Here is a 25,521-nt window from a genome sequence, read left to right as displayed (position 1 = left end):
AGATGCCTAGCCAACATTCAACATAACCAGGACACACCAAAACTCAAAACAATAACCAAACATACCATATATAAAAAACACCTCAGAACTGACAGCCAGGCTACTCAGACCACTAGGAATCATGACAGCACACAAACCAGCAGCCATACTAAGACAGCAACTGACCAGGGTTAACCCAATTGATACCACGGACATAACAAATGTGGTTTACATGATACTATGCAGAGACTGCACAAAACAGGCAGACAACTAGCAACCCACACCCATGAACACCAGCTAGTAACTAAACGACACGACCAGATGTAACACAGTGTGGAGCTGGAGGAACACAGCAGGCCAGGGAGCATCAGAGGAGTAGGAAAGTTACCGTTTCAGCTCGGGACCCATTTCTGAAGAAGCGTCCTGACCCAAAACATCAATTTTCCTATTCCTCTGATGCTGCCTGGCCTGCTGTGTTCCTCCAGCTCCACATTGTGTTATCTCTGACTCCAGCATTGGCAGTTCTTACTATCTCTGAGACACAACCATAAGTCCTTGGTTTCAGTACACACAGACAAGAAAAACCACACTTTCAACTGGGATAACACTACTATCATAGGATAAGCCAAATGAGGACAGCCAGGGAATTGTTGGAAGCTTGGCATTCATCCACGGACTCCATCAACAAACACATTGAATTAGACTCAATATACTGACCATTACAATGCATAGCCAGAACCGGTACCTACCAGAAGCAGCAAAAACCAGACCATATCAATTCGAACTGGCACAAGACAACAACGCTTCACAGGAGGCTCCACAGCACTGAGGATGACATCATAAGGGGACGAAACGTCTGCTATCAAACCTCCCAGCTTGCGAACACACCAATATCTGCATCCACCAACCTCCATATTAAACTTTCCACCACTTCTGCTACCTCAAACAGGATATGACCACAAACATGTTTTCTTTTGCCCTTTCAGCATTACAAAGGGTCTATCCCCTCTGTGGAACCTTGGTCCACTCCTCAAACACTGTGCATCACACTCTCTTCCCAGGCAAATGCAGGAGATTAACACCTGCTCTATTCACTCCTCTCTCCTCACTGTCCAATGACCCCAATACTCCTTCTGGGTGAAACAATGATTGACATGTACTGTCTTTAACATTGTATAATATTTGCTGTTATTCCCCATTAGACAAACCAAATGCATGTTTGGTGAACAGTTTGTGGCACACCACCACTCAGTCAAAAAGCAGGATCCAAAGTGTCCAGTAGTCTGTGATTTTAATTCTCCAGCTTGATCTCATGCTGACATCTCCGTCCTTTCTCCAATGTTCCAGTGTTCCACTGTTCCAGTGAATTTCAACGTAGGCATCAGAAACAGCACTTCATCTTTCAATTAGACACTTTAAAACCTTCCAGATTCAATACAAGTACAAGGATTTCAAATTTTAAACTCTGTCCTCTTATTCCTTATCTTCACTTGTTCTGACGCCCTGTCCTTTAATCAGTAGCACACCACCTCTAGACATATCTTTTGTTTCTTTGAGTCTTTTCTTTCCCCATCACCCTTTCAGCCTCTAAGACTAACTCTTTTGGTCATTTGATTTCTCTCGCCTCTGTCCATCACAGACCTTTCTAACATCTTTAACCTACCTACCCCTTACTTAAAACTTCTTATATCTCTGCTTTTTCTCAATCTGACAAAAGGCCATGAACCTGAGTCATTAATGTTGTTTCTCTCTCCACAGATGCTGCTTTACCTGCACCTATTTCCAGTACAGTTTTTATTTTAGATGTCTAGTGTCTGGAATGCAGTGAGATAAGGTCTAGATTTCTGTAAAATAACATTAGCAGGCTTTATAAAATAGAACTATATAGAATGGGTTGGTTGTAAGAATCTTCCCGACATATTAGTAGCCCTCAAATTAACAAAGTGTACTGAACCGAGTCAGGGAGCTGTCCCTAAGAAAATTCTGTCTCCTCAGATAAGATGATAAGTTCTGCTTGTGAAGTTCAGCCTGTCTGGTAAAATACATATGATAACACAGTTTCCTTTAAACTGTAAAAATGGTGTTAGGGTTTCATCCTTCGCTGCCACGTAAATGCAGTTCTGCATGAGCTCTTCATTCAAGATTCCACTCTGGCAATTATCTGCAAGGAAACAAAGGCTTTTCATTGCTTTTGATTGCCCAATTAAGTTTTGCTTGGTCTATAATGGGATTGGTGCTGCCTTAAATTGAATTAGGAATGAGAAGCTTTAACTGCATCTTTGAACTTTGCAGTTTATTAAATACCATGCTTTTTCTGGCAAGAATGATATCAGCATTGTCACTGACAATATACAATGTACCGTGCCAGGCTTTGCGTTGAGCTCTGATGGACACTCAGTGGTTTATTGTTTGGATCTCCTCTCTCGTGCAGTTATCCTTTTCTATTCATCATTTACAGTAATTTACTGCTCCCTGTGACATATTGACTTTTCTCTTGTTGCTTGCCACATTCTCCGTAGCAGCTATCTCCAGCAGCTTTTCAGCTTTTGCATGGGTACTTCCTGTCCACGGTTCAGTACCAAGGTGGGCCCCGTAATCTATCACTCACTCTTTCCCATCACCACTGATTTTTCGCTTCAGGTTTCTCCCCTGCACCTCGGTCTGATTGCTGGGCTGTCCTTGTCCTTCAGCTGTGCTGACTTGGCTTCAATTCGGGTGCTCTGTGCCTCTTGCCTCTGGTTCCATGGATCTGGTCATCATCTGCTACCATGTACTAAGGTGAGCTCTTTACTCTTGTAAGTCAGCATTAAACTTAACTATAAACAAGGGATTGTACGTGAGACCGAACTCAACAAATTCTTGTTCCAATATCATGTCATCAGACATCACCATGGTGACAGATCTCCTTGCGCTCCTACGCTTAGTAGCTATTTTGAGAATAAAGCTATAATTAATCCCTTATTTCACATGCAATTTTTCAATTTTTGATTAGGAGCCAACAAATGGTCTGCTGTGATGATTATATGTTTTGGGTGCAGAGACCTCAAAGTACGCCGATCAGCATGCGTGAGACCTCAGAGCAGCTGCACTGCAACACAGCTTGGAAGGAACATTAGTGCTGAGCCACAGGCTGGGAAAAGCCTGTGTTTTCATTGATTAATATTTCCTTAAGAACAAAGTGGGCTCGGGTGCACTTGGAAAGAGTGTTGATAGATTTCCTGATTGTGATATTCCAAGAAATGCAATATGCCTTTAGGCTGCCATGAAAAGGACCAGCTAATTAGCTATGGAAAAACAGAAAGTTAAATGTTTGGTTTGGGCAGCCTGTTTTCTTTCCGTTTGGCAGTGCAAAAAACATGGATTTTGTGCAAAGAGTAAACATGCAAGGCTCTCTCTAAATGGAACAGTTTTCTGCTTGGTAGTCTTCAAACAGGGACTAGTGTTGAAGCAGGTTTCTGCTTTATTTTCAGAGACTGTGCTTGCATTATACAGTCAGAATGCATAGAACCATGAAGATAGGAAAAGCAAAGGTTTGAGGATTGGACAATACCCACTGCTGCTGTTATAGTAGTGCAAGAGCCGATCATAGCATTTAAAGGGTCAGAGATGGAGTCTCTGCAGAATGTGGGGACACCTTGCCATCAAAACTGTTGTGACCCAGTGAGAGAGAGTTTGTGGTCATGCACCTTGTTAGGGCTAACTGTGTCTGAGGACTTACAATGGAATAAACCTGCAGGTGAATGCAACTCAAGAGCCAAAACAACTGGATGGGAAGTGAGAGGATCCAATAAAACAGAGACCAAGTTGCAAATATTGAGCGTTTACAGGTGATTGCATATTTGTGTGACAAGGAATGCAAGCACTTATTATTCATTAATGAGGGTTGTATTTGTTTCAATAACTATTTAACATAAAAATTGATTTATTTGTAATATCCCTCCCATTAATTAATATGTCATTTAATTTTAGTCATTTTGTTACAGTAGAAGCTTCAAAAAGTGAAATTTTGTCCAGTGATTTTCTATGCAAGGCATTGTCGGGATTCCCCTCTTTTTAATAAGATCCCCTCTTTCAATCATAACTGCAGAAAAGATAAATAAAACCTTCTCTCAGCAGAAATGCTTTAAATTAAAAATAGAAAATTGGAATCTCAAAGTATCTCAACAGTATACACATCTGCATTTCCAAGATTAGGTGTGGTTTGAATTCTAATTGTTTATTACTTTGAAAATTCTTTTGTCATCACTAAAAGGAATGTTTTAGTCAATTGCCAGAATGCTACATTTAAGCACCCCTGTTCCTTGACATACCACAGATTCTTTGGTAAAGTAAACACTTTTAGTTCTGAGGAATCTCAGACATTACTATGGTGGTTTTACAGCCTCACCCCAAGTAGTTTAAACAGACTCATCACTTCACAAAATTTCATTTCATCAACATCTTCCTACCTTTCTATCATCTATGAGGTTCTTTTCCTGCTGTATTTGAAGTTCCATTGATGTTTCAATTGCTTTCTAAAATGTTCCGTCCAGTTTGTAGTATGTGGGACAATGTCTTGAACTAAAGACTGTGCTGTGAAGCAGAAAGATTTCTTCTGGCACGTGCCAGATCCCAAGAGGATGACTGTGTGGTATTTCATTCATCTTCATATACAAAGACTTGCTCCTGACCCTACAATGATCCCACTTCATGAATTATTTTATGTGAAAATACTGAAGTCTTTTAAAAATAATTAGCACTTCAGGTATCACATCAAAATTTTTAAAGAAATATTCAATTAAAGGATATGGCTGAATAACATGAAAAAAACTTTGAGAAAGACTTGAGAATTTCATAATTCTGTTAATTTTCTATCAAACATAAAATCCTGAATTCACAATTTCTAGAAATGAGAGGTTATCATTTCTCTTGAACTGGTGAATCTAATTTCAGCAGACACAAGTTTTAAGTTGTATAACTGTCTACATTGTAAAAATATTTAATATGATAGATATGCAGTTGAAGGACTACAATTCATAAAAGCTAGATAATTCTTCAAGTCATTCTGAGAAAAACATGCTTCCTTACAGCATGACAAAAAATATTCACAAATCAAAGTTTATTCAAAGATTTGAAAGCATGCTTACTTTACACCCCCCACAGTGCCTCAGTGACCCTCATTCATTCGCCCTATGACCCCTGCATTTGTTTCTGCTTCACTTCAGGCCTGCTGCATTCATTCGATGTCAACTTAGTTGATTTTGCTTCCTCCTAGCACCTGGCCACGAATTTGAATACAAAGTGTCACACAGTCACCCGTCCCCATTTGCTCCACGGCTCGCAAGTTTTCCACAAAAGCTTTACTGATAAGGGGCTTGGGTCCCATTGCTGCAATATAAAAAGCAGTAAATTTAACCTGGTTTGTGGCAATGACCCTGTAATTCTGGTGGGTTTCACTTCTGATCCAAGAGCACAATGAGCAATAAATTTCAAATCTATTCTCTATTGAAAACTGAATCTGATTTCATTACCACACTAAACAATAAGAGTAGGCACTCAGTCAGCAACAAATTCCCTACTTTGCAACTAAGAAGCCTAGTTTGAAGGTAATACTGAACTCAGATTTTAAAAGTTAAGGTATTATATAAATAACAAATGTATCAAGAAAATCCAATATGTGCTTAAAAAAAATTGGAAAAGTTCTTCACTAACAATTTTTATATTTCAGCGAACATTGTCACTCATTAAGGCCTAATTTGTACCAAGTGTAGTTCATCACTCCTATGGTTGCTGACTGACATTGGCTCCCATTCCAGCAATATTCCGATTTAAAAGATTTATCCTTATTTCTAAATTTCAAGGCCACATCGTTCCTGCTCAACTAAGGTCCAAGATATCTGCAGTCCTCCAAATCTGGTCTTTTACGAATCTTCCGAATTTAATTTGAACATGTCAGATCAGCAATTAAACATATGAAGACAGCAGTCAACCTCAACCCCAGACACCCCTAAACAACTGTGGGAAGAAAAAAAATCAATCATGAGGGTGACAAATCAGTTAAAAGTCTCCTCTGTGCAGGGGAATACTATATTGGTGAGGAGCTGGAAGCTGTTTCTCTCCCATATTTGCTGCTGATCAGACCCATCAATAGCAAACACAGGAAAGAAACCGTCTGTAATTGTAGGCGCAGTGAGTAGTTTTGACGGTAAATGGCAGTGGTAAGTAAGCCACTGGGTGCCATCTACCGGGCTTTTTGTCAGGGTAATGGAGGGTCACCTGCTGGGTATCGAGGTGTTGGGGGGTGGAATGCTGATGAGTTTGAGAGAGACTTAGAGCAGAGGGAGGTAGCTGTAGAGGTGCGGGGCGGGGGGTAAGAGGATGAAGCTGGCTTCAAGGAGAAGGGTGTGGAATACATAGGCTGCGAGAAGGTGGACATAGGAGGTTGCAACAGAAGTCGATGAGGAGGAGGCCGCAAAAGGGTGGGCAGAAGTCAGGAGGTTGAAGAGGAATGAAGAAAGAGAGAGAGAGAGAAGCTATTGAAGGGAGGAGGAACTGCAAGGGGTTTAAGAGAAAAGAGGCTGAAAGCAGGAAGAGAGAGGGGCTGCAGAAGGGGAAGGGAGAGGTTGAAAGGAGGAGATGGAAGCTCCAACACGTGTGGAAAGATGCTGCAAGAGAGGAGAGAAGCTGCTGTGGGAGCAGTTAGAGTCATAGAGATATACAGCACAGAAACAGAACCTTTGGTTCAACTCATCTGGGCCAACCAGAGATCCTAAAATTAATCCAGTGCTATTTCCCACCATCTGGCCCATATCCCTCTATACTCTAGTCATATACCCATCCAGATGCCTTTTAAATGTTGCAATTGTACCAGCCTCCACCACTTCCTCTGGTAGTCCATTCCATACACTCACCACCCTCCGCTTTAAAAAGGTGCCCCTAATGTCACTTTTACATCTTTCCCCTCTCATCTTAAACCTATGCCCTCTAGATTTGGACTCCCCATACTCGGGGGAAAAAGACCTTGACTAGTCACACAGTTAGGTGTTTGTTTTTGACTGGTGCAGACGCGATAAGTCAAAGGGCCCTTTTCTGTGCTGTGGATCTTTCGTATTGAAATTTGAGACGCAGAAACAGGGCAGTAATTGTTTGATTAAAATCTTCCACCTTTGTATGTATGAGATAGAAACACATTAGCTATGATCTCCTAATTCTACAGAATGTGTGTTTAGGATGATGGGTTTTTTTTCTTTAATCATTAACAGGATGAGGGCACCGCTGGCTAGGCAGCATTTGTTACCCATCCCTAATTGCCCAGAGGGCAGTTCAGAGTCAACCACATTGCTGTGAGTCAGGAGTCATATGTAGGCCAGGCCAAGTAAGGATGGCACTTTCCTTCACTCAAGGATATTAGTGAACCAGATGGGCTTTTCCTGACAATCGACAGTGGATTCATGGTCATCAACAGATTCTTAATTCCAGATATTTTTATTGACTTTGAATTTCATTTTCTGCCGTGGCGGGATTTGAACTCGGGTCCCCAGAACATTATCAGGGTCTCTGGACTAACAGTCCAGCGATAATACCACTATTCTGAAAGGCATAGATAGGGTGGATAGTCAAGGCTTTTTTCCCCAGGGTGGAAGGGTCAACTCCAAGAGGGCACAGGTTCAAGCTGAGAGGGGGCAAGTTTAGCAGAGAAGTGCAGGGAAAATTTTTCAGAGAGGGTGGTGGGTGCTTGGAACGCACTGGCAGTGGAGGTGGTGGAAGCGGGTGCCTTAGAAACATTTAAGGCATATCTTGATAGTCACATGAACAAGAGGCAAACAGATAGCTAGAAACCGCACTTGGGCAGTAAGTAGCGAGTCTAAATAAGGACGAGGAATCGGCACAGGCTTGGTGGGCCGAGGGGCCTGCTCTTAGGCTGTGTGGAATTGTATGGTATTTCTTTATACCAATTTAAATACTGTGGTCTTTAGGAAATTAATGCTTTCCTTGAGCATTGTGGTCTTTAGTTTAATGGAGGGTTAACAATTATTGAGAATATTCTTGAATTCTGCTTCTGTACAAGAGCAAAATTTCCATATGTCAATACAAATTCAGAAGTTATTGTTACTAATGTGACTGTATCACCTAATAAATGAGTTCTTGAGAATGAAAAAGAAGCCATGAAAACCAAAAGGTAGCTCCCAAAAATTAAAAAGTAAACCTGATGTAAAGAGCTTTCAAAGGGCAGAGAGGCCAGGACGTTGCGACAGGGAGATCAGCAGAGAAAGTTCCAATGGGCAAAGGAGGGTGAGCAGCAACCAGGGAGCGAATAAACAGGCACACCTAAACAGCTTCTGGTGAGAGGAAGCACGAGATCCCAGAGTAACATCACAGCCAAGCTGGTAAGCTGTTTGAGGGGTGAGTACAACTCTTTAATTTTCTTACTCTAACCAAATAATCTATTGAAATTACTATATTTTCTAGTTAGTATGTGTTAGGGAGAATTAGATTTTTTTTAAGTGGGTAATTTTTAGGTTAATCAAAGGGATGGCTCGCCAAATCCTTCAAGCTGTATCCTCCACCTGTAACATATGGACTTCTTGGATGTTGGTTGCATTGATGAGCAACACGTGTGCAGAAGGTGTAATTTCAGCACTGTGTTATGGAGTTTGAGTGAGACCTGGAGGCACTGAGGAGCATTCAGGAGAATGAGAGTTATGCAGAAAGCATGTACAAGGCGGAGGTCACCCCACAGTGTAAAAGGGTGCAGGAGGATAGGGAATGGGTGACTGTCACACGCAAGCATAAGGTGAGGCAAGTAGTGGAGGAGACCCATCCCAATAGCCAACCGCGACTCCGTGCTGAGTTCTGGTGATGGTGATAATGCCTCAGGGAATTGCAGCCAAAGCAAATCCCACAGCACTGCGGGGCACCTAGCTGCACTGAGAGGGGAGAAAAAGGCAGTTAGGACTGTAGTGATCGGAGACTCGATCGTAAGGGGATCAGAGAGGCACTTCTGCAGTCGCACTAGTGACAACAGGATGGTGTGATGACTCCCTGGTGCAAGGGTCTTGCAAATTACTGAGCAACTGCAGGGCATTTTGAAGTGGTGGTGGGGTGGGCACGGCGATTGGAACCAGCCAGTGGTCATAATATATAATACATAATACAGTGGTACCAATGACATAGGAAAGAACAGGGATGAGGTCCTGAAGGCTGAGTTTAGGAAATTAGAGGCCAGATTGAAAGCCAAGACCTCAAAAAGTAGCAATCTCCAGATTATTACCTGTGGCATTTGCTAGTGAGGTTAGGGATTGGCAGATTAGGCAGTTTAATATGTAGCTGGGGAAGTAGTGTAGGAGGGAGGAATTTAGATTTCTGAATAATTGAGACTGTTTCTGGGAATGGTGGGATCTATTCAAGATGGACTGTCGTCACTCAAACAGTAGTTTTGCTAGCATAGTTGGATGGACTTTAAACAAGTTTGGCGATGGTGATGGGAACCTAAGGGGAAGCTCGAAGATACCTAGAGTGGGTGAGGGCTTAAGGAAAAACAGAATCAAGATAGGAAATAAAACGCAAGATGCAGCTGAGTAGCATAGCACATGAGTGGAAACCAGGTAGTGACAGAGAGAGAGAGAATGTTTAAAAACAACACTTCTTCTGGTGGAGATGTTAAGATTCCAAAGGATGGCATAAAAACTTGCATAAGGGCACTTTACCTGAATGCTCGTAGCATTCGAAACAAGGTAAATGAGTTGACAGCACTCACGTCTGGGAATGGGTATAATTTAGTGACCATTACAGAGATATGGTTGCATGATGGTCATGACTGGGAGTTAAATATCCAGGGGTGTCAGACTATTTGGAAGGGCAGACAGGAAGGAAAGGGAGGTGATGACGCTCTGATGTTTAAGGATGACATCAGGGTGGTAGTGAGGGAAGACACAAGTTCTATGGAGAAAAAGGTTGAATCAATGTGGATAGAAATAGCAAGAGGAAAATGCCATTGGTTGGCACAGTCTATAGGCCACCAAATAATAACATCACAGTAGGGTGGGCACAAAATAAAAAATAAAGATGCATGTAAAAATGGAATGGCAATTATCATGGGGGATTTTAATCTACATATTGATTGGTCAAATGAAGTCAGTTAAGGCAGCCTTGAGTAGGAGTTCATAGAATGAGTCTGTGATAGTTTCCTCAAACAGTATGTAATGGAACCTACGAGGGATCAAGCTATCCTAGATCTGGTTCTATGTAACGAGACAGGAATAATTAATGATTACATAGTTAAGGATCCTCTCGGAAGGAGCGATCACAGTATGGTTGAATTTAAAATACAGATGGAGGGTGAAAGGTAAAATCCAGTATTAGTGTCTTGTGCTTAAACTAAGGAGACTACAATGGGATGAGGGAGGAGTTAGCTAAAGTAGACTCGGAACAAAGACTATATGGTGGGACAATTGAGGAATAATGAAGGACTTTCAAAGCAATTTTTCACAGCGCTCAGCAACAGTATAGTGGAAAGGAAGGGCTGTACGAGAAGAGATAATCAGCCATGGATAACTAAGGAAATAAAGGAGGGGATCAAATTGAAAACTAATGCCTACAAAGTTACAAATATTACTGGGAAATGAGAGGATTGGGAAATCTTTAAAGGTCAACAAAAAGCCACGAAAAATGCTGTGAAGCAAGGTTAGATAGATTATGAGAGTAAACTAGCTCAGAATATAAAACACTAAAAGCAAAAGGTTCTACAAATATTTAAAACGAAAAATAGTGGCTAAGGTAAACACTGGTCCTTTAGAGGATGAGAATTGGGGATTTAATAATGGGAAATGAGGAAATGGCTGATATGTTGAACAGGTATTCTGTGTTGGTTTTCACAGTGGAAGACACAAATAACATGCCAATAATTGATGACGAGGCAGTTATGACTGGTGAGGACCTAGTAATGATCATTTTCACTAAAGAGGTAGTGTTAGGCAAGCTAACAGGTCTAAAGGCAGACAAGTCTCCTGGCCCTGGTGGAATGTATCCCAGGATACTGAAAGAGATGACAGGGGAAATAGCAAATGTGCTTGTGGTAATTTACCAAAGTTCGCTGGGGCAGTTACAGCAGATTTGAAAACAGCAAATGTGACGCCACTGTTTAAAAAATGAGATAGACAAAAGGCGGGTAACTATAGGCCCATTAGCTTAATTTCTGTAGTGGGGAAAATGCTTGAATCTATCATTAAGGGAGAAATAGTGAGACATCTGGAGAGAAATTGTCTGATCGGGCATACGTAGCACGGTTTCATGAAAGGCATGTTATGTATAACTAATTTCCTAGAATTCTTTGAAGATGTTACAAGTATGGTGGACAATGGGATACTGGTGGATGTAGTGTATTTGGATTTCCAGAAGGCATTCATCAAGGTGCCACACAAAAGGCTGATGCATAAGACAAAAGTGGACGGTGTTTTGGGTAATGTATTAGCATGGATAGAGGATTGATTAACCAACAGAATGCAAAGAGTGGGAAAAAATGGGTGTTTTTCTGGTCAGAGATCAGTGACTAGTGGTGTGCCTCAGGGATCAGTGTTGGACTGCAGTTGTTTACAATTTACATAGATGATTTGGAGTTGGGATCCAAATTACATAGTTAAGGATCCTTTCTGTACTTCCAATGATGTACTCATTGGAATTTAGAAGAGTGAGGGGGGATCTTCCAGAAACATATAAAATTATGAAAAATAAGATAGAAGCAGGGAGGTTGTTTCCACTGTTGGGTAAACTAGAACTACAGGACATAGCCTCAAAATAAGGTGGAACAGACTTAGCTGAGGAGGAACTTCTTCTCCCACAGGGTTGTGAATCTGTGGAATTCCTTGCCCATTGAAGTAGTTGAGGCTACCTTATTGATTGTTTTTAAGGCAAATATAGATAGATTTTTGAACAGTAAAGGGATTAAGGGTTATGGTAAGCGGGCAGGTAAGTGAAGCGGAGTCCACAAAAAGATCTTGCTGAATGGCAGAGCATGCCTGAGTGCCCAGATGGCCTGCGCCTACTCCTATTTATTATGTCCTAAAATAAATTTATTTGATCCCCACTTGCCCTAAACTGATATTCCTTCATAAACCTCTCCGTCCCTTCACCGCACTTTCTTTCCTTATAACACTCCTTAAAATCCAGCTCTTTGGCCAGGCTCCTAGCCATCTATCCTTATATCTCGATGTGGTTTGCTGTACAACTTTACTTGATATTTAGTTTACACATTATATATGAACATGTTTTTGTTTTGATACGTAATGCCTGAATTACCAATGGGGTAAAATCATCCTTCACGACAGCATTTCACTGACACATTTATGTGCTTGTATGAAATACCTCTATCCAAAATTTTAAAGATACAAAAGCAACTGATTTTGTATATCACTATCAAGAACTCAAGTACCATTTCCAGAATGCGCTACTCCTCTGATCCAGTGTGTCTCATGCCAATGACCTTTAATGTCAGTCGCTTCCTCCTGCTCAAAGTATCACAAGCACCTTTATTAAACCTTGTTGCTTAGCAGCTGTATAGCCTTGAAATTACAGCACTTAACAACAGTTTCAAGCAACCAATTAACCACATGACAAATTTCTGACAAGAAAAATCAGATAATGAGATGGACAGTATTGCCCAAGTACTTCTTCCAAAAAAAAGTGGAAAAATATAAAGTATCTCATCTTAATCTTGCACATCTCTCAATACCAAGTTGCAAAATGTTCCCTTAAAGAGAAAGGGTCAGAATATCAAACGTAAAACTCACTGGATGTAAAAGATTTAAAGGGAAACATAAATGAAATATAGAAGCTTATGACAGTTACTGAGGGTTCATATTGAGGACAGAAAATGCACACAAGGATAAAAAGTATAATGGCTGAAAACGAAAAGGAAATTCATAAAACAGAGAGGAGTGACGAAATAATGGCAAGAAAAGCAAGGAAAATTCGAAGTTTTTTTAATATATATCAACAGCAAGATAACAACTAAAGAGCAGGGCCTATGAGCAATCATAAGGACAACGTGTGCATGGAGAAGGAGGAGGCTGATAGGTGTTTAAAGCACACTGCTTGATTGCATTGCAGACTGCAAGGGAAACAAGAGAAGAAAGAGCGGAGGTTCTGTCCAGTATTTTGCAATCCTCTCTGGCTACAGGTGTGGTGCTAGAAGACTGCAGCAACATTTAATATTATATCAGTTTTGAAGAAGTAATAAAATAATGGACTATTTAGCTTAATCTCAGTGGTGGAGAATAGAGTGGAAAAAAAATTGAAGGACAAGATAAATCTTCATCTAAAATGACACAGACGAACAAAGACAGTCAGTACATATTTCTTAATGGAAAACAAAAGAACTGCGGATGCTGTAAATCAGGAACAAAAACAAAGTTGCTGGAAAAGCTCAGCAGGTCTGGCAGCATCTGTGAAGGAGAAAGCAGAGTTAACGTTTCAGGTCCGGTTCTGAGGAAGGGTCACCAGACCCGAAACGTTAACTCCGTTTTCTCTTTCTTAATGGAAGACTGTGTCTGATTGCAAAACAAAAACAGTCGATGAGAGTTGTGCACTTGATGCAGCCAATATAGATTTCAGCAAAACCGTTATAGCAAAAGGAATTAAGGGTTATGATGAGCAGGCGGGTAAGTGGAGCTGAGTCTCAAAAAGATCAGCCATGATCTTATTGAATGGCGGGGCAGGCCCGAGGGGCCAGATGGCCTACTCCTGCTCCTAGTTCTTATGTTCTTATGTACGTTCTTTGATGAGATTGAACATGGTACACTGATCACAAGAGTAAAAGTTGTGGAATCCAAGGCAGGTTGAATTTAAAATTGGCCCAGAGGAAGGAAGTAAACTGTTTGACTTGGCATTTTGTGAATGGAAGGCTGATGCCTGTCAGGATTCTTCAAGACCAAGACCATTTGTGTAGACATCAACGAATCATAGAGTCGTGGAATCACTAAAATGTGGAAGCAGGGCATTCAGCCCATCAAGTCCACACTAACCCCAAACAGTATCCCACCCAGACCCACCCCCTGCCCTATCCCTGTAGCCCTGCATTTCCCATGGCTGATCCACACAGCCCGCACATCCCTGTACACTATGGGCAATTTACCACGGCCAATCCACCTATCCTGCCTATCTGGAATACGTGAGGAAGCCGGAGCACCCAGAGGAAGTCCACACAGACATGGGGAGAATGTGCAAACTCCACACTGGTCACCCAAGGGTGGTATCGAACCCAGGTCCATTGTACTATAAGGCAGCAGTGCTAACCACTGAGCCACTGTGCCACCCTCAATGATTGGAGTTGATTGTAGTAGGTAAGATTAAGAAGTATTCAGATGATACAATAATTGATAATGTTATGAATAATGAAGAAGAAAGCTGTAGCCTGGAGAAATTTATTAATGTTGTAGTCAGGTGGCAGAACAGTGCAGTTTAATCTGAAGAAGTGTGAGGTAATTTATTTGAGGAGGGTAACGAGCCAAAGGAGTGCACAATAAATAGTAGGATACTTTTAGAAGGATGAAAGGAACCTTACAGAACACATCCACAGATCTCTGGAAGTGTTGTACAGCTAGATAAGGTAGCCAAGAAAGCATGTGGAACACTTGCCTTTATTTACCAAGGCATAGAACTCAAGACATGGGAAATTATGCAAAACTGTAGAAAACTCTAGATAATTGCTTGGTAATACAGAACTTAAATAATGTTTTTAGGGTGCTAAAAAAGACTTGAAAACAAGGACACCAATTTATACAGCTTGAGACAAGGGTGCTGATCTGTTCGGCCATCATTGGTATGGAGATGCAGCAAATATAGTTAACAGTTAATCTTAGTTCATAGAACAGTGGGGTGGACTTGATTTGTCGCAGTGTTGCTTGGGAATAGAGCAGAAATTGACAGTCACCATAATCCTTTTCTTTTCCTTAATAAAACAGTGAAATGTGTGTACAAATTCCTTTTGCCTATACAAAATAATGTCCTGTGTATTGCTATTCATAGCTTCTTCCATGCATAAATGCATGACACTGTAAGCTCAAGTAATGATCTTAGACTGGTTTCTGATTAAATTCTTAGCACAGTCCAGATTACAGTCATTCCTCCGTATCAGTGAGGGTTCCGTTCCTGAGAACTCCCATAAATGATGAGATTCGCAACTGAGAAGGTTGTTAAAAACAGATAGACTATTTTTGCCCAGGAATGGTGACTTTTGTTGTTATTTGTATTTTGGCACAGATAGGCAAATTCACGATTTCTGATTTCACGGATACAGAGGATTTACTGTATTTAAAGAATGATTTCCAGTAGCAGAATCACAGGTAATGGTGGGCGTACTGTTTTAAGGCTTGCAAGCAAATAAGATGATAGCTAGGCCAAAGGTGGAGTAGTGCATGCAGTTCAGGTCACCAAATGATACGAAAGATATGACTGCATTAGACAGGACACAGAGTAAGTCTACCAAGATGTTCCCTGAACTGTCGAAGTTTAATAATGAAGTAAGGTTGGATAGGCCTGGATTGTTTTCTTTGAATCAGAGGAAGCTGAAAGAAGGCCTAATTGAAGTGTATAAAATTAGGAAGTGTCTAGGTACAGGGGCTAGGAAGGTCCTATGTCACTTGGATGAAACATCTACAACCCAGTCCTTAAGATTTAGGGCAAGGGGATTGGAGAGGATTTGAGGGACTTTTTCTTTCATCCCAAGAATGTTAGGGATCTGAATGCACTGCCTCAAAAGAATAGCAGAAGCAGACGTCTTCATGGAATTTTTAAAAAAGTACTTGCATTTGAAGTACAATGACCTACAAGGCTATAAACCAGAAACTGCGAAGGGGGATTAGTTTGGATGGCAACTTGTCAGACAAACAGATGGTCCGAATTACCTCCATTATTGCTGTACATTTCTATGTTTCTAAGAAAATGGTTTGGCACACAACATGCAGCAGGGACTTTTTGGATGGGAAATATTGCTGACACAAACAATAGCAACGCCAAGCACTGTAGATGAAGTGCAAGTCACAATTCTAATCCCCGTACTGCCAAGATGCAAAGCCTTGCCATGCTAAGTGAATGCATTAATTACTGCCCTGAAGACTCTGCACAATGGGAAGAAAATAAAAGTGTCATCTTCAGACTGCTTCAGAGATCTTGTCAAAAATGCCCTACTAAGAATTTGTTCACCCATTCATTCAGCAGCAAGTTAAACACAATAGCAGTCATGCTACACAGATGCCAGGCAATGATCATCTCCAATAAGAGTCGATCTAACCATCCTTCATTGACAATGACATTACTATCACTGAATCCCCCACCATCAACACTCTGGGGATTACCAATGACCGGAAACTTACTGCACTAGCCATTTAAAAATAGTGGTTACAAGAGCAGGTCAGAGGCTAGGAATCCTGAGGCGAGGAACTCACCTCCTGATTCACCAAAATCCTGTCTACCATCTACAAAGTACAAGTGAGGAGTGTGATGGAATACTCCCCAATTGCCTGGATAAGCATTCAAGCTAAAGGAGCTTGTTAGATTGATATCACATCCACAGACATCCATGCAATACACCAGTGATATTCAGTAGCAGCAGTATGTAGATGCATTGCAGAATTTTGTCAAGGCTGCTTAAACAGCACCTTCTAAACTCACAACCACTTCCATTTAGAAGGACAAGGGCGGTAATTACATGAAAACACCACCATCTGCAAGTTTCCCTCCAAGTCACTGTCCATCCTGACTTGGAAATATGTCTCTATTCCTTCCGCATCAATGGTCAAAATCCTGGAACCCAGTGGCACCACAGATCTAGCTACAGCATGTAGACTGCAGCAGGTCAAGATAGCTCACAACCACCTTCTCAAGGGCACTACAGACAGGCAATAAATGCTGGCCAAGCAGCAATGTTGACATCCCACAGGTGAATTTTAAAAACAGCTGGCAAACCCATGGAGAAAGTCAATCTCACACAATAACAATAGAAAATTATCTTGATAAACTGCTCATTGAGAAATCTTTCCCTACAATCTTGTCAAACCATACAAAAATTATGTCCCTTTACACCCACCTGTGACCTGTTCTGATTAACACAACTTGGCCAAATGGTTGAGTAAATTGCTACAATCAATTCTGAGCAAGATTTGTAAATTGATGGTGAAGGATTCCTTTCTGTTTACAAATTTCATACAAGGCGTGCATATTGATAGCAATAAACTGACCATGTGCTCATTTGACATTGCTAGTCCATTCACCTATATACTGCGCAAGGAAGCCATGTTCATCACCACTACAGCACGATAAGATGACAATCTTAACACACGACCATCGTGTGACTCCATTTATCGAACTTATGAACTTGGCAACTAGTGCAGTTCAGTTTAGTTTAAACAACACTCTGCACGTCCATAGATGTAAGCAAATGGTGTTATCATGGGATCCCTACTGTGCCCTGTTCCGGCAAATATCTTTTTTGGATTCCATGATGAACAAATCTTTGATGCAATAACACCTAATCTACTCCCCTTTGCATATTTCTGATATGTAGTGATACATTTTCTACGTTTGAATCCATAGCTACATGCAAGTATGTTCCAATATGTCTTAAATGGGTTCCATCCTGCGCTCAAGATCATCTTTGAATGGAGAAATTGGTGCAATCAAATGAGCTCCATTTCCTCAATGTCCTCATTGCAACATTGGCCACAGGTTCTCTCGTAGTCTATCGCAAAGTTACCCTCAATGATCAATATACACACTGGGATTCCTACACGCACAATAAGATTGGTCTTGCTGGCAAATTTCATATATAGGGTCTGAGCCATTTATTTATCATGCAAACTTGATACTGAAATAGGGTGCATTGAAGCCATCCTGCAGGATAAGGGCTTCTCAATCAGATTATTTCTTGCTGTATATCATGCAAATTCATGAACGCCCCCAAGGCTTTTGGTCCTGTAAAGTGCTCAGTCTATCTCCGATAAAGTATCTCAAAAGTTTGAGCAACAGCTGAAGCTGTCTTCTATGCAGTGCTACTATGCAGTAACAGCATGAGTGGAGTTAATTAGGAACATGATACTGCTGTCAAGCCAAGGAGACATTCTGCCCATCTCACAAAAGAATAATGTACCTTAAGTCATTTCCATGCCAGTGTGATGCTAGGTACATAAGCCAGAGATTGGCTGATCATATCAAACAACATATTCATTCAGCTGTTCACAACAAGCAAAGTGCTGACCATACCCAAGTAACTCACCTTTGCAAATCTCGAAATACAGTACCCAACATTACACGTGTTTCTGTGATTGGTCAACGTTTACCAAATAATCCTGAGTGTGCAAATAATTATGCTCACAACCAATTCAAGATGGTCAGTCAGGCTCATTGTGTGGCACACTTTCATTTATTGGAAGCTACATACATAAATACACAGGGTTCTGTTCCTTGCAAACAAAAAGAAGATCTAAATACACTGAACCTTCTGAACTCAAAACAAAAATGACAAGCATTCTCTGGTCAAGACATTGCCCTGAGAGAGGAACCAGAGTCAACCTTTCTGATGTAAGGTTTAAATGAAGCTTGACAGTTAACTGTCAATTATTATATAACTGGTGCATTATCCAGAGCAGTCTCTTGCCAAAGTCCACTTGCCAACCAATCAGCACTCTCCTCCCATATCTTGTAAATGTTCTTTTCACTTCACTTTAGTATTTCAATTGTCCTGATGGGTACATAGTTGCAAATTCATGAAGGGGCCTAAGGTCCTGTAATGTGTTCAGGCTCCCTCAGATGAACAACCTCTAAAGTTTGACAAAATGTGCCATTTTTTCCAGCAAAACCCAAGTTCAATATTATCAAATTACAATATGTAAAACAACATACAGGGATTACAGGAATTAGTTTTCTCTTTACCTCCTTTTCTTTCAAATCAACCTTCTGGAAATGCATTCATGTTTTTTAGGCAACAAGTAGAAAAGTAGAGTGGAATCTCCACAGTCAGTGAGTCTTTTCAATGGCAGAAACTATGAGTCCTAAACAAAGGAAAACCAAAGATCATGAAATAAGCAAAACAACCACATTTTTCTTCAAATTATTCATAGGATCCCTATTGAGTGGAAGCAGGCCACTTGGCCCATTGAGTCCACATCAACCCTCCAAAGAACATCCCACCCAGACCCACCCTCTGCCCCATAACCCTGCATTTCCCATGGCCAATCCACCCAACTTGCACATCTTTGGACTGTGGGAGGAAACCAGAGCACCCAGAGGAAACCCATGCAGACACGGGGCCGGAGGTGGGATCGTGCAAACTCCATACAGACAGTCACCAGAGGTTGGAACTGAACCCAGGTCACTGCCACTGTGAGGCAGCAGTGCTAACTGGTGAGCCACTGTGCCGCCCTGCAGCTGCAACTGAAAATTCAGGTATGTACTAATCATCCAGCTCTTTTTTATCAACATACATTGTGCAAACATGTCAATTTTTACATTAGACAGCAGGTAAATTTCTTTGTTTCTGGGTTTTCAGAGGAGGATCTGTCAGAAACACCGAAATCTGAATAGACAGTTCCACGGGCTGCCAGAGAAATTTCCAGTGGAGAATACGCCACTTACAACATAGCAACCTAAATGCCTTAAAAACTATGTTTTTTTTCCACAAAGTGAAATCATGCTGAAGGAAATAATCTGATTAGAATTCCTGCAGGTCACTTGTCTTATTGGACTGGCCAATATCCCTGAATGGAGACAACTGCCCATGTCTTGTTCACATGCCTGCTCTCAAGCGTCAGCAAAATGATGGAACAGGTCAACAGTATTTCCAATCAGCACCTAATCTCTGACAGCTTGGGATCCCCCAAGATAACTCAGAGCCAGCCTGCAATATATGGATAGTCTAAACAGAACAGCTGGGCTCTAGAAGTGAGGTGGGAGTGACAGTAAGGCAGCATTTGACAATTGTGGCATCAAGAAGCCCTAGCAAAACTGGAGTCAATGGGAATCAGGAGGAAACTGTTTACTAGTTGCATTTATATTTAGTACAAGGGAAGATGGCTATGGTTGTTGAAATCCAACCACTTCAGATCTAGAACATTACGGCAGAAGTTGCTCAGAGCCATGCCGTAAGACCAACCATCTTAATTAATTTCATCAATGACTTTCCCTGCAATATAAATCTAGAAATACAGAATTTCATGGATTATTGCATGGCAAGTGTTCAATTTATTTGAAGGACTTTGTATGTAGTATGACGTAGACAACCGTCAGGCTTCAGCTGAAAATGTAAAGTAACGTTCTGGCTACGTATGTGCTAGGCAATACCCATCTCTGATCTCTCCTTGACAATCAATGCGATTACCATTATTGAACCTCACCATAAACCATGGAGTTACAGCAGACCAGAAACCTAACCCGTATAAGTATGACGTCAAAGGCTGGTAATTTTGAGGCAAATGATTCACCTTCTGTCTCTACAAAACCTTTCCACCAAAGAAAAAGCACAAGTCAGGAGTATGATTGAATAGAAGCTACTTACCTTGATAAGCACAGATCTAACAACATTTATGAAGCTCAATATTAACTCAGACAACGTTGAATGGCACCTCAAACACCACTTGAAACATTCATTCCCCCACCATTGGTATACCGTGGCAGTAGTGTGCATCATATACAAGACAGAATTCATCAACTTGCAGAATATTTCTTTAAAAGCACCTCCCAAATTAAGGACTTCTAACTCATAGGGCAAGGATAGCAGACACAAGACAAGGGAGAACCAGCAATTTCGCATTCAAGTCATACACCATACTGAATACCATTTCTTCATTGGTGCCAGATCAAGATCCCCTAACCATCTCCCTGGCCTACACTGTGGTGTAGCTAAACCACAGATTGCCAGTGATCTCTACATTACATAGAACATAGAACAGTACAGCACAGTACAGGCCGTTCGGCCCACGATGTTGTGCCGACCTATTATCCTACTCTAAGATCAAACTACCCTGCATACCATATTATCCATGTGCCTATCCAAGAGTCGCTTAAATGTCCCTAATGTATCTGACTCCACTACCACTGCTGGCAGCGCATTCCACCCACTCATCACTCTCTGTGTAAAGAGCCTACCTCTGACATCTCCCCTATACCTTCCTCCAATCACCTTGAAATTATGCCCCCTCATAACAGTCATTTCCACCCTGGGAAAAAGTCTCTGGCTATCCACTCTATCTATGCCTCTCATCATCTTGTACACCTCTATCAAGTCACCTCTCATCCTTCCTCGCTCCAATGAAAAAAGCTCTAGTTCCCTCAACCTTTCCTCATAAGACCTGCCCTCCAGTTCAGGAAGCATCCTGGTAAATCTCCTCTGCACCCTCTCTAAAGCTTCCACATCTTTCCTATAATGAGGCGACCAGAACTGAACACAATATTCCAAGTGCAGTCTAACCAGCATAACCTCGCAGCTCTTAAACTCAATTCCCCTGCCAATGAAAGCCAACATACCGTACGCCTTCTTAACAACCCTATCAACTTGGTTGGCAACTTTGAAGGATCTATGGAGACAGACGCCAAGATCTCTCTGTTCCTCCACACTGCCAAGAATCTTGCCATTAACGTTGTATTCTGCATTCAAATTAGACCTTCCAAAATGAATCACTTCACACTTGTCTGGGTTGAATTCCATCTGCCACTTATTTGCCCATCTCTGCACCCTGTCAAGGTCCCGTTGCAACCTACAACAGCCCTCCACACTATCTACAACTCCACCTACTTTCGTGTCATCAGCAAACTTACTAATCCACCCTTCCACTTCCTCATCCAAGTCATTTATAAAGATCACAAAGAGCGGAGGTCCCAGAACAGATCCTTGCGGAACACCACTGGTCACCGAGCTCCAGGCTGAATACTTTCCATCTACTACCACCCTCTGTCTTGTATTGGACAGCCAATTCTGTATCCAGACAGCCACATTTCCCTGAATCCTATGCCTTCCATGCGTGAATGGAAAAGAAAGTCATAATTTTCTTAACTTTTGAATAGTGAACATTTTATATTTTCAAAACTATTTTCATGCTAATTTGAATGATTTAATAGTTTTACAGGTGTGTTCCAATTAGCCAAGCTCTCAGTTATGAGTTAATTTAGCTTCTCAAATATAAACCAAGAAGTGGTATAAATTTAGGGTTAACAGGGAATGTAAAGGAAGTAGTTTAAGAATATTCTATGCGTTAAATTTTATACAAGAAGTTTATAAGAATATGCAATGTATATTGTTGTAAAAATACATTTATTATGTATGAGAGGACAAAGCTGATTGGTTAACAAGTGGATTCTAAATTGTAGACGCTTGCCATGAAGGTGACAACTAATAGTTAATTGCCAAGCTTTGTTTACATTTTAAACCAGGCAGATTAACTCTGATTGGTCAAGCCATTGCCCTGAGAAATTAACCCGAGAGTATCACAACTATTTTGTTCAGTTGAAACAGGAACACTGTGTGCACATGATCTTTATGCTTGTAAACGAGGAGACCCTGTGTATTAATATATGTAGGCTCCAATATATGTACGTGTGCCACATTGCAAGCCCAACTAATAAACCGAGTTTGCTGTCAGCATAATCCTTTGTGCATTCTGGATGATTTAGCAAATGTTACTGAATCACATCTCGAAACAAAGTTCGTCAGTTAACCAATCAATAACTGATGCATTCTCCATGGCAACATTTTTACCAATCATAGGCCACTTGCAATATACAGCCGTCTGCTCTCATGCAGCATGTTCATATTTCTCGTGAACCATCTTGAGTGCAAGACAAAAAGCTTCAACAAAATGTCTTTTTCAGGAATACCCAAGTTCTATACTGACAAACACCTATGAATATGCAAGCCTTACTGCAAGTGATTATTACAGGCAAATTAACCATTATTTTTTAAGAGGAAATCATATATTAAAAAACATGCAGGCAAAAAGCAGAGAAATGAGATCATAACAGATAATTTGTATTAGAACAGCGGACCAGACATTGCTACAATTTCTGATTCCTTGAAAACTCTCATGAGTGAAACTGCCTGTCATCATGCCACACTTAAGATTACCTTACCACTGAATACATTTTCACTTAGAGTATCCTGTTTTAATAAGCAAAAAAAAACTAAATATGTCAATGAAGCAAAGAAATACAAATGAATCGACAATATATTGGAGAATCACGAGGTAAGAGTTATGTTGTGGGAATTTGGAAGTGTATTTCTAATTGGGTTCTCCCACCTGCTCAAAGAATTTCATAAGAGCTGATGAAAATTATTGAAACATGAGCATAGTTGCCACTGTTACTAATTTCATTATAAAATTTACATATTAAATTTGTTCTTCCTTCCTCCTATTCCACAAATCCATGGGGACGATTACCAATCATCATCACAAACAACGAAAACCCTATCCTCCAACCTCCATTTCCTAGATATCAGTTCCACAATTGGAGAAATTATCTTTCACTGACCAATGAAACAAGCTTTCTCTCCACTGTTATCTCTCATTCTCTGCAGCAATTTGTACACCAATTACTCCTTTCTCCCCCCCCTCTCTCAGGATGATTAACACCACACAGCTGATCCCACCAGATGAAATTACCCCAAATTACACCATATGGGACTTTTTCCACTGGAATGTAGGAGGTTGAGGGCTGGCCTTACAGAGGTTTATAAAATCATAAGGGGCATAGAATAGCAAGGTGAATAGCAAGGGTGTCTTTTCCCTAGTGTGGTGGAGTTCAAAGCTAGGGGGCACACTTTTAAGGTGAGAGGAGAAAGATTTAAAAAGAACATGAGGGGCAACTTCTTTAAAAATAGAGAGTGTGGTTCATGCATGGAATGAACTATTAGATGAAGTGGTGGATACAGGTACAGTTACAACATTTAAAACACATTTGGATAAGTACATAAATAGGAAAGGTTTGGAGAGATATAGCCAAATGCAAGCAGGTGTGACTAGTTTAGTTTGGGAACATAGTCGGCATGGACTAGTTGGCCCGAAGGGTTTGTTTCCATGCTGTATGACTCTATATCTCCTCCTGTGATCCAATTATTCACTTCTCTCCATTTTACTGTTCCCCTCGGTTTACTGTTCCTGCACTCCTGGCGTTTGCAATTTAGTGCAGATAGCGAGAGCCAATAATATTTTAGCAGGTTTGTGATGTGGTATTTTAATTTTGCTGCCATACAGTTTACATAATTCATATTAAATGCAATCATGTTCTTAGGCCTCACAGGACTTCCATTGCCATTTTAGATTATTAATGCTAATCCAAGATCCAAGGAATTTCTCAGTCATCATTTTCTTTATTCGTTAACGGAATGAGAGCATCGCTGGCTAGGCAGGATTTATTGCCCCATCCCTAATTGTTCAAAGGAGAGTTAAGAGTCAACCACATTACTGTGGGTCCGGAGTCACATGTAGGCCAGAATAGGTAAAGATGGCAGTTTCCTTCCCTAAAGGACATTAGTGAACCAGATGGGTTTTTCCAACAATCGGGAATGGATTTGTGGTCATCATTAGATTCTTAATTCCACCCTCTGCTGTGGTGGGATTCAAACCCAGGTCCCCAGAATGTTATCTGGATCTACTGGATTAACAGTCCAGTGAGAACACCACTCGGCCATCCCCTCCCCATCATGCTCACTATCTTCCCTGTGCCCAGTGATAATCACATTGGGGGGAAGTTCAAAAATAGTGATATTTCCAATTTACAAGTTGAGCTACATGCACATAAGTTCTCCACTGATCCCTGTTCATGTCTGAAAAAGTCCAGACAGAGCTCTATATTGTTTTAAGGCCACTGGCCAAGAAATCTCATTCAATACATGACATTCTTTAGAGGGGAATTATTTAATACTGCATTAGTTGCAATATACACTATTCTGCTGCTCCACATTCCCTAATTTAGCAACAGAGTAACATTATTTCAAAAAAGACCCAGTCAGTCTTAAAGTCACGATAAAAAACAGATATTCTAAAATTATCACCACTTAAGATTGGTAATTTGTTCAAATAGAACTGTTCCATATTCCACTTTTGACACAATGTCTACAATGCACAGCTTTTGAAATTGCTACTTCATCCTTGCACTATCTCAATTTTTTTAGCAGAAAGTCAAGTGCATTTACCATCTCCTACTGTACACAAATACTTCTTGGGTTTCATGAGATTGCTCACTCATTTCACTGGAAAGACTGTACACAACATTAAACATTAAATGACTACAAATTTCTTATATTCTAACATCAGCAAAACCTAAGGCTCCCTTGTACCCCTGTCAGTGTCTATATGATGCCAACTCTGAATCTACTAACCTCTTTAACCAGTTCTTGAATGGTAAGTTCCACAATCTCAGCATTCAGTTCGAACATGAGTCCTTTACATCCACTAAGAGTACCCTATTTCACTTCCAGCTGAGATCCCTAGCATATCCAGTCTGCCTTGGTATAAGTGGACCATGCGCAATCAATAATTGAACTTTATCCCACCACAGCCTCTTAGCTGTCAAGGTGCAATGAAA

At 40.8% G+C, this 25,521-nt stretch overlaps 1 protein-coding gene across 3 annotated transcripts in view; it reads right to left on the bottom strand.

Moving 5' to 3' along the window:
• The window catches only part of greb1l (GREB1 like retinoic acid receptor coactivator), a 326,285-nt gene that overhangs the window by 136,349 nt on the left and 164,415 nt on the right, over positions 1–25,521 (bottom strand). The window contains exon 2 of one of the 3 annotated variants that reach the window (XM_048595857.1): positions 18,880–18,998. The exons of 1 other annotated variant lie outside the window; for it this stretch is intronic. In XM_048595857.1, coding sequence (XP_048451814.1) covers positions 18,880–18,915 — 36 coding nt within the window. In that variant the 5' untranslated portion in view covers positions 18,916–18,998. Of the gene's footprint in view, positions 1–728; positions 782–18,879; positions 18,999–25,521 lie in introns of those variants that run through there. One more of the 3 variants, XM_048595858.1, reaches the window with a different exon arrangement.

Source organism: Rhincodon typus, chromosome 4, assembly GCF_021869965.1.
Source record: "Rhincodon typus isolate 14 chromosome 4, sRhiTyp1.1, whole genome shotgun sequence".
Classification (NCBI taxonomy): domain Eukaryota; kingdom Metazoa; phylum Chordata; class Chondrichthyes; order Orectolobiformes; family Rhincodontidae; genus Rhincodon; species Rhincodon typus.
This window is presented reverse-complemented; position numbering and strand designations above follow the sequence as displayed.